The 10344-nt window shown below is 42.6% G+C and overlaps 1 protein-coding gene, 1 long non-coding RNA gene and 1 other non-coding gene across 4 annotated transcripts; 1 reads left to right on the top strand and 2 right to left on the bottom strand.

Annotated features, from left to right (window-relative positions):
- The first annotated feature begins 816 nt into the window (after positions 1–816).
- LOC120835478 (uncharacterized) lies at positions 817–3852 on the top strand. The gene is made up of 3 exons (XR_005714574.2): positions 817–946; positions 1030–1278; positions 1367–3852. It is a non-coding gene; the product is annotated as an uncharacterized LOC120835478 (long non-coding RNA).
- Positions 2306–4591, bottom strand: LOC120834930 (uncharacterized). 2 transcript variants are annotated; one of them, XR_013453152.1, is made up of 4 exons: positions 4466–4591; positions 3881–4049; positions 3670–3763; positions 3258–3419 (listed from the first exon to the last, which is right to left on the bottom strand). It is a non-coding gene; the product is annotated as an uncharacterized LOC120834930 (transcript). The 2 variants fall into 2 exon arrangements; XR_013453151.1 differs by lacking the exon at positions 3670–3763 and having other exon boundaries at positions 2306–3669.
- Positions 4592–6556: 1965 nt separating this feature from the next.
- Positions 6557–9352, bottom strand: opn1sw2 (opsin 1 (cone pigments), short-wave-sensitive 2). The gene is made up of 5 exons (XM_040203013.2): positions 7823–9352; positions 7569–7737; positions 7309–7474; positions 6914–7153; positions 6557–6828 (listed from the first exon to the last, which is right to left on the bottom strand). Exons 1-5 carry the CDS (start codon positions 8199–8201, stop codon positions 6727–6729), a joined length of 1056 nt encoding a protein of 351 aa, XP_040058947.2. The 5' UTR covers positions 8202–9352; the 3' UTR covers positions 6557–6726.
- Between the last annotated feature and the right edge of the window lie 992 nt (positions 9353–10344).

Here is a 10344-nt window from a genome sequence, read left to right as displayed (position 1 = left end):
TAACACAAGCTTAAGAGATTTCATGGAGTTTTTTGCAATCTAAAGTACATCAGCCAATACCGCTCTCGTTGCTTTTGCAGCTTTTATGTGTCATAGAAAAGTCGGTCGCTAATAAATGGCAAAATGAGACAATAAAACCCTTCAACGTCTTCAGGCCGGATACAAGTCTTCCTTTAGCTGCGACACGTGAAGTTCACTGTCCTTTGATTTGTTTATAGCCCGATGTTAGCTCCGCACGTCTGCTGGTTACCCCAAAACAATGAAGTTGTTGTTATTCGAGATTATCTTGCTAAACCTGTACGGGTAATAAACAGAGCTTATTTTCGAAGCCAAGACCCAATGGAAAGAAAGTTTACTGTTGAGCAAAAAGTGTAATAAAAGCTTTCTCCCTGCGAGCACCGTAGTGCCATTCATGCCGGTCTGTGCGTGACGGCCCACAGCCCAACCAACACAAGTCAGCCAGCTGTGGACGAGCATGGGCCCTCCATTGCATGATCAAGAGCATTTTGCACCAAGCAACAATAACCATCGATAATACCTCAATGAATCCAAGCAAAGCAGGAATTCCAGGGTAGCAGCTGTCTAAACGGTTTCTCGCCTCTTAGTGTTGACCCGCTAATCAGAGGTGGGTTGAGGCAGGTGAAGATTTGTCATCCCAAAGCAGATTATACGGACAAGTCAGGTTCTTCCATAAAACAGATTACCACAGAGTAATTACTTCTGGCGTGCTCACTCCGTAACGAGTTAATCTTTCCGGAGCGACAGTTCAGCTCGGATCACAGGTCGACAAAAGCGGCTAGTTTATTTTAATCCGTTGCTAATGTGTGTCTCTGGAGTCCACTTTTTGCTCAGGTGGCTGGTTGGCCCCCGCGGGTTTGGTACGGGCTCCATTCGGGACAAGGACTGCACACGGAGGAGAAGATGGACCCTGAAACTAAAGACATCTGTAAACTTTTATCCTATTTCCATTTATGTATTATGTGTCTATTCATGTCTGATTTTGTGTTTTCATTATTATTTCTGAAATAGGTCTCATGGGAAAGTATTTTGCTCCACGATGTTTCGAGGGTAGGTCTGGAATTCCGCTAGTTCTGAACTATTCGGGATTGGTAAAAGTTCACTACTAGCAGAACTCAGATTTGCTCCCGACTACCGCCGAGAACCTCCAGCAGGAGGGAACGTTTGTGCTCCACCTGAACAGCAGCTGGTCTCCTGCACTAATTACTCTGGTGTAAAGTGAACCGAGCGTTGCTACTCTTCACGTTCACTTCACATCAGGTAATGTCGCATGTTCACAGCTTTGTTGAGGGACGTTGTGACGTGAATAATAATCCTGTTTTCCCCTTTGCTTTTCCCTGCATCCCAGTTGACCCGTGGCGGCCCGCAACCCGGCGGCAAAGGTGTCTGTTGATTTGGCCGATTGATTTTCATCTGTTCTCCCGCAGCACAACAGGCAGGCAACGCGTAACCAGCCAGTCATGGCTTTCAGATCTGAAACGGCTTCGACTGACGTGTTGAGATGTATTGTGTTTGGTAGATGTTATATAATAATGAACAAAGATTGGTTACACTACTGAGGCAAATACTTTGTGAAATGTGAAAAAACGTGTAACTACCGAGATTAATGGGTTATTATTAACCCATTATTCACTTAATCCGCTTAAGATAATGGTCACACAGCACAACAATATATCTCGTTTCTGTGCACTTCTATTATGTGTAACAATAGATGGCAAGATGTGTGCGTGTTCGTCTGCCAAAGTATCTTCTGAACTCTCGGCAGTTTTTTTTCCTTGACCCGCGTACTTCGTTCAGGGACTGACGGGACGAGGTACGTTCTCTTAGGAAGGGAGTCCCAGAGTCATCACGGAATCATAGCACAATATAAATTATATGAATGGTTTAGTATAACGTACAATATGGCATTGTGTTGTACTAATATATGTCATTGTAGTATATTATACCATTATCAGTTGCTGTACTATCAAAACAGAAAAGCCTTCTTGTGAAAGTCTTTTCAGTACTGATTTACTCACAATTTCAGTATAAAATACACAGCGAGGCTTTTTGGCGCCATCTGCTGAACGTTGCTGTGTCTCGGTCTTTGAACCCACTCGGATGTCTGATACGTTGTATTCTGTATATGTATAAATTAACTGCGTGAAAAACCTGTGGGTGGACGGATGTGGGATTAAGATTGGAGAGTCGACATGACCAACTTTGTATGTTTTGTGGGTTTTGCTTGGTTTCGTTTTCAAAGTGGTGTGAAAAATATTTTTGGACTTGACAATACCACACATCAATGTAGGCGCATATACCTTTTATTTACTAGGATAAGTATCACATAATGTAGCCAAGAACATCCATTATTGTCAGAAAGTATCTGAAGAGGTAGTTCCACAGTTTTTCCCTAACATTGTCAATGATCGTCTCTCATCGTGCAGCTGCAAAGTTGTGGGTCTGGAGGTTATTAACATGCACACAAAGTCACAAGAGAATTCATATAAAACAAATACAGTACAACTCTTTACAAAGATTCATTAAATACTACAAGCATTTGCTTGCACACGTTAATAGACTAATAACTAATATGGGTTTTGTACGACCAAAGTTAGACATTTTAGTGTCTTAAATCAAAAACATGATTTTAGGACAGAATATCAGACAGAGATATCATACATTACTTGTCATGCACAGACATATATTAGCACAAGACAATAATTGGCATTTATCTTTTTTTTTAAACATTTTCCTTGTACATTTTCTGCTCCAAATTCTATTTGGAATGATATTTGTTAGTATCAACAACATACACATCATCAAAATGAACCACCGCAGAAGATCAGACATTCAAAACTTCAGTAACTGTAACAGTACTGATTGTCAATGACTCCTCATCACCACCTTCACTCATGCACTGCATCACACATAGGCAGAACTGAAAGGGGTAAAAACAACATTTGTTGATGAGGGAAATCAGGTTTTCCACCACTTAATACAATTGGGAACATTTCAGTCTATTTACAGATCAACGGTGCAACAATATATCTGGTGACCCTTTTATGACAGGAATTCTGTCCAAATAATCCAAATGAAATAAAGAAAGGAGTCTGCAGTTGTCAAAAGCGCATCCGGTTTTCTGTCTGAAGAAGGAGCTTTTTGTATATTTTGCCGCCATTAGAGGGCATCACTGGTCTGACATTTGGCCTGAGAGATAACGATGAACCAACCTGCTTATTGAGGGGGGGGGGGGGGGGTTGCCAGTCGAAGGGATTCCAGTGATTGTTGATCACCCAAAGGGCAAATGAGGCAAAAGGTATCCAGCACACCAGGAAGCCCAGCACCATGACCACCACCATGCCAGCCACCTCCCGCTCTGCCTTCTGGGTGGAGGCGGACTCTGCTTGGGCCTTCGCTGCCTGTTGGGGGAGAATCAGTGAAAGCTCTTAGTCCGACTGAAGCACAGACGGACGAGATCCCCCCCAACCCAACGCAGGTGCGTTGCCTCCCGGTTTAGGCATGCGAAGCCGGTGTGAGCAGCAGAAAACGATGGTGCAGAAAGGGACGGAAAAGCAGAAGAGGAACATGAAGTAGGGCCCATTGTTGTATTTGTTGTTGGTTTTGTAGCAGTCGGGTCCACAGCAGCCCTGCTGGTCTTCTGGGACGCACCTGGAGGGACAGACAATGAATCGCTGCTGTAGAGACTGGATAGCGGCTGTACGTCTGGGGGCTAGAGATCCCTGGACGATCCCTTCGAGAGTTCCTTTATGAAGTAATAAGTAAGTAAGTGAGTAAGTTGCAGAAGGAATTACCTCATTCATTAAATTGATTATTAAAAAACAAATAACACTACTTGTGTGGTTGGCCCATGTGTACTCACCTACTCCATCCAGCGAGAGGAGGAACTGCAGCCATTTCTGCAAAGACCTCCCTCACTGTGCAGCAGGCTGCCGCAGGGGGCGGCTGGAAGCCAAAGTTCCCAAGTGGCTTGAGGACAACCAGCCATCTTTCAAAAGCTACCGCAGCCCGTGGCCACAGGATTACCAAACCTGGAACAAGACAGACAACTATAAAAGGCAGCTATCACTGGGCAGGAACATATTCTATTGCGCGTATCTAATAGCAGCTCAAAATAATTAAAGGGGGGCAACTGGCTGGATGATGAACTATTCACATACGATGTATGATATCTAATGCACGAATATTTTAAGTTGGGACAGTGGACAACAAAAGGATCTGCTCCACTACAGATTACAGAAAATGTCTTAGCAGGTTGTAAGAAGCCATTCTGGGAATGAAATGACTTTATAAACAATAACCGTAGGCAGAATATAGTGAATACATCACAACACAGATTATCCTTGCCTTTAAGGTAATGTGATGATATGTAAATCACACCCTCTACGATAGTATTATATTTAACAACAGCTGTTTTTAATTGAAAAGAATACAAGAAACTACTCACCACCACCAGTTGCTGCAAATCTTGCATCCTACTCTAGATGTGTGTCAAATTAAGAGAAAATACATGTAAAGAAAACTGACACACTGGATGTTTCTGCTCTTCTCAGCGCCGTGTGTCTTGCCGACGGGTCGCCAAAGGTGCATTTATAGGACCTTTGGCGATTACTTAGGCTTGACTTAATTGGCTTTGCGGAGGGGCTTTAGGCTTAGGTTCACGGCCCACTGACATTGGCCACACACCAGACGCACTCTCACAATAACATGCGCCACCTTTGTAAGGCCATTGTGAGTGATGGTCAATACTGGTATTTCAAAGAATCTGTTCATTTAATGATATATTCAAAATGTGTTAGCAGAGATCCACGAAACTAGACTGAAATATTTTGGTCAGAATCAATCTGTTTGTAAGAGTTTGAAATCAATTACAGGAACAACTTCGCTGCCAGGTGTTAATTATTATTTAGTACGGTGCATCAGAGGGACACACTCATATATATAGATGTCCTATATGTGATTATGTGCTTTACAATACAACTCCAATGTTAGGAAACATTCCAAACCAGTGGATCATCAAATCATCAATATACAGACACCAACGAATATTACCAACCAATTTGCTGTTATATATATATATATTTCACAATCATAAGTGGAAAGCCCTGATGTTAAGTCAAGGCAGACCCAACTTGGTAGAATTCTAATTTTCCCAAGTGGTCACGAGGGACCAGGAACTGACTGAATGACGTGATGCTGTCGCTCTCCAGGCGGATCGGCATCAACAAGTCCTCCGGCAGCTGCTTGACACCATTCGCTCTCATTTTGACGTTTAAACTATAAAATCACAAAAAAAAAATCACAATCGTTATAGCTGACGCGTTCTCTTTGCTGGTCACATGTACCATAGAATAAGAATAAAGAATAAACATAATAACTGCAATGTCTGTGTCCCTGACATCTTGTTAATCTTTTGTGGAGGACTGACTGGTATTAAGGTTCCCGGAATGTCCTTTGTCCCAATTAAAAGATTAAATGACTATGATTGACGGATTCATTTGGGTTAACTGGTGTTAGCCATTTTAACTGAATGGTTAAAAAACAAAACATGCAACTCAAAAGGTTCAACAAAGACTAAAAGAAATAAGATTCAATGAGTCCTTATTATAAAAACAAGCGCAATCTTGATTTTACAACAAGGCAAATACACAAAACATGCATGTGCCAGCTTTACGGTTGGAGATCACGTGTTGGTGCTTATCTAACAGGCAGTTTAAGAAACACAGTCAATCTTTGTTAAGAGGCCGCTGTTCATAGTTAGAAAGACAATGACCTAAATTAAGAATCTTGAATGTTCCACACACACTGCTAGTAAAATATGGTCGATTGAGTCAAAATGATCTGCGAGAATCTCAACCAAGGAACACACGAGCATGTAGATATTCACACGGTGCACTTGTGGATGTTCGCCTGCACACTTGCTCCTGAGATCCAAACTGATCCCAGCAGCATAATCCCACTTTCTTAAGGAAGATTGCAGCAGTTCTTTCGTGGGTAATCTGGTTTCCAAATTAGATTAACAGTAGCCTTTTGTAAACTACTCTACTGGTTTAACTCAAGCTTTGTGTTACCTTTCTGGCATTTCTACTCCTTCCCGAAGCTTAAACAGAGCACGAGATGTTGTGATAACAGTGTAATTGTAGAAGCGGATCTCCGTAGGGTAACTCGGTCGGTCCAACAACCCAAAGCAGACAAGGGCATCATATTATGATGATTTTAACACCGGAGGATGAAATAGAAATGAACAAATGGAAATGCTTTTTTATTAACTACATAGGGACATTGAAAGCAACACAATCGTATAAAACAGGAATAATAACACAAATGATCAGTTGCCTCTGCAGCGATATCTTTACAAAGAAACCAGAGTGTTCCCTTCCCCACTTTGCATATCTAAATTCCACAGTTAATCATAAGTTACTTTCACAAATCAGCTTTTGTAGTAACGGCTCACACGTGGCAACGCACCCATAAAAGGAAACTGCAAACCAGTGACTGTGTGTTTGCTAATATCAACAAAACAGAGACACCATATGCATCGGATGTTCATATTTTTTTTATTTTTCACTTTGCAGATTATTTAGGATTCATTCATTATTTGAACCGCATATACTTTTGCTTTTCTTATGGCAAAACACACTTACATTTACTGTTATTTACAATCCACAATCATTAGTGGGAGAGAAGTCGACGGTCTTGATGTTCAGTCTAAGCAGGTCCAACTTTGGAAACTTCAGTCACTGACGATGTCGACGACTCTTCATCATCACCTCCGCCCATCCCCAGCATCTTCATCATGCATGATCGGAACTGACAGGCAAGTACATTTTAGAATAAGCTTTTTTTTTTGAACACACCTATAGTGGGTTTCAACATGTCGCTGCATCCAACTGACCTGTTTGTTGAGGAGGACATAGATGACCGGGTTGTAAACTGCGGAGGACTTGGAAAAGACGGACGGAATAGAAGCGAACCTCAGGTCAAAAGTCTGCCCGCGGTTGTTGACCACCCAAAGAGCGAATGAGGCGTACGGCATCCAGCACACCAGGAAGCCCATCACCATGAGAACCACCATCCTGGTCACCTCCCGCTCCGCCTTCTGGGTCGAGGCGGATTCTGCTTGGGCCTTTGCCGCCTGTTGAGGAAGAAAGTGGGGGGACAAGTCTCATGACTGCATGCTTCATATTTAGTGGCCCATGCGGCAAACAGTTAAGCTGCGGTATGACAGAACTGTTGGCCTTACAGCATCCTTTCATTCTGTTTTCATTTTCTCCCTTAACTTTGCCTCACCATTTTCATTGTAAAAAGAAGCTGGGAGTAGCAGAAGCAAATTGTGCAGAAGGGAACAGCGAAGCAGAAGCCGAAGAGAAACAGCACGTAGGATTCATTGTTGTATTTGTTGTTGGTTGTGTACCAGTCTGGACCACAGGAGCACTGCAGGCCTTCTGGGATGTACCTGGTGAGGTAAACACAAGAGCAATGGGTGGGCACAGAGGCTTTGCATCCTTATCACCAGTGCAGATGTAAGTGAGTGTGTGTGTGATACTGACCTGCTCCATCCGACGAGTGGGGGAACCGAGGCAGCCAGTGCAAACACCCAGGTGAATGCGCAGCAGACCAGAGCGTGGTCTGCCTTGAAAATGAAGTTACCAAGCGGCTTGCAGATGACCAGCCATCTTTCAAAAGCTATCACGGCAAGAGACCACAGGCTTACCATACCTGGAGCAGAATAGAGTAGAATTTAGAAAACCTCAATCAAAAACGCATGTGTCATAATTTCCTCGAATGTGTCTCAGGGTCTTACCGCCGAGCGTTGCGAGAAAGCCTTCTACTTTGCATCCTAATGTTCCGAGGACAAAATATCTGGCGGCAAAGCAGAAGAAGGCAGTAAAAGCACCCACACCGGACACGAGAAGGTTTGACACAGCCAAGTTCACCAGGATGTAGTTGAGGTGGGACCGCAGCTTCTTGTTTTGCACGGTGCAAGCAACCGTAAGAGCATTGATGAAAGTGCCCACAATTAATATAAAAAACATGTAAAAGGCCATTGAGTAGAAGGTGGCTTTGTTTGCTAGATGGTCCTGGGGGACCAGGAACGGGCTGAGAGACGTGATGTTGTCCGTGTCCAAGGAGATGGGGATATAGAAATCCTCCGGAATCTCTGGGACGCGGCCGTGCTTCATTTTGCCCCCCGAATGTGAAAACGGAAAATCAAAATTGGCTTTTTATGTGATTGTCAGCTGAGCGTCTCCTGCTCTATGGCTATGGCAGTCCGCTACAGATGACAGGAGCCCATTTATAAGGCTGTCTTATGGAACATTTAATTGATTGAATGATTGAATAATGAATCGCTTAAGTAAATTGTAACCTCCAAAAATAGTCAAAGAGATTAGCGACAGGAAGCGGTGCAGGATCCACAGACACGTTACACAACGGAGTAAAACTCTGCTAGGAGCCGGTCCAATATTTGGGATATTCACACTCATGACACTGAGGCAATGGGGCAGAGGACACTATGAGACACACATTGAGGGCTAAATGCACTGACATAAACATGTATTCACCCATAAGAGAACATTTTAGTTGAGTTCAGTCTATCGGGGCCCAAGCTGGTTCAATTGGATCTAATCTGAAGGAGGACCATTGTTTTTGAATCAGTTAATCTGGTCATCAGTGCAATTAGATGTGCTAATCACATTCAGGCTGCCCTTGGGTAAGCTGCTTTCTGCTACTATTAGGATGGATGATCTCTACCTCCATTATCGTATCAAGAAAGGATTATCCTTTGTTGATCATGGATCTCAGAAAAGCATTTCCATTTTTCACCCTCAGAATCGAGAGCAGGCTTTCGTTGAAGGTAAACGGATGGAAGCTGTGTTAACATCTGCCTATCATTACGGAAATGGAGCCTCCTGTACGTGACCTGAGGTCTGCATGTCCTCTGTAAAAGGCTGTGACGGCTTCTGCATTCTTTATCTGACACAAACTTCCGTTATGTGCTGAAAGACACGTTGCACAGTGAACAGCACGTATCGATTCCTACAGCTCTACCTAAACGTCAAATTACTAAATCAGAAATCCGCGGAATTTTGCCTAATTTACCTTTTTTAACAGCTGTAATAAAGACCAAAGACAGGAAAGTTCAAACGAGATGTACTAAAGTCCTCTGAGACTGACTTTCAGAATGAAGGGTAGATACGTTTGTTGAGCAATATCTAAAGTAAGTAATATTGGACCTGAAAGGACCTTTAAAAGTATTTGTGCATCATTGTTTTGCACTTTCAACAGGTTGAAAGGGTTCTGCATCGGATATCATCTTAAATAGGTTGAGAACACAAGCAATAAGGACAATTGACATGTAGAATGAAAAACATAGCAATTGTTATGTTCAAAATAACCTTGTTTCTCTGACTGTGAGACTCATTGATTCATCCACCACTCTCCATAATATATTTTTTGTGTTCTTCTAGTGAAGCAAAACAGGATTTTAATCCGCATTTCCTTATTGTACCCTAAGGGACAGTGACTATAAAAAGAACCTTGTGTTGGGAAAACTCAAATAACGTTTCAATCTTGGAGACGAGTGGCCTCTCGCACAGAGGCCCGCTGTGTTCTGGGTCAAATGATAATCAAGATGTTTGTGTGTCAATGTCCAGTTAATCTCGTGGTGCCTAAGATGACCGTATACATCCAAGGTCGTTTACCGGCACCAGCGTTTTCCCTCCCCACCCGCCTGTTTGTCTGTTTGTCTGTGTTTATCTTCCAACTCTGTACTCCCGCTCCGAAGAAGGAAACCGCCTTGATCCATGACTTTGTACATCTGTGAATTATTTATCCTGCTTGCAAGTATTATTTAATTCATGTCCTGTAATGATTTTACACCAGTGTTGAGTAAGATTTTTTCTAACATCTGTCACATTGTAAAGCTAATAATGAATATTTAGACTTCTGATTTTACTTGTAACAAACGCCTGACAACATTTGTCTATTTGACGGATATTATGTTCAACACGCATGGTAATATTATCCTGTCAGAAAGGCTGTCAGACTGATCGGTTGGGATGCTTACACGGGTGAGAAGCCACATACACCTCCTCAAAATCCTCCACCCCCAGCTGCCATTATCCTTGATCCACGTCACTTGTGAGGATTTTACAAGATGATCTCTTTAGTCTTTTAACGAGCGGTTCTCCAGCCGTTTGCTAAGACTCTTACCGTGTATAAACCATTACCGCCAGCTCAGAATGTAAATCAAGGTGTTTGTCTGAACTCCACTGACAACTAAAAACCACTATTTTAGTTATACGGAAGTTCAGATATCTAAAG

Source organism: Gasterosteus aculeatus, chromosome 17, assembly GCF_964276395.1.
Source record: "Gasterosteus aculeatus chromosome 17, fGasAcu3.hap1.1, whole genome shotgun sequence".
Taxonomy (NCBI): Eukaryota; Metazoa; Chordata; class Actinopteri; order Perciformes; family Gasterosteidae; genus Gasterosteus; species Gasterosteus aculeatus.
This window is presented reverse-complemented; position numbering and strand designations above follow the sequence as displayed.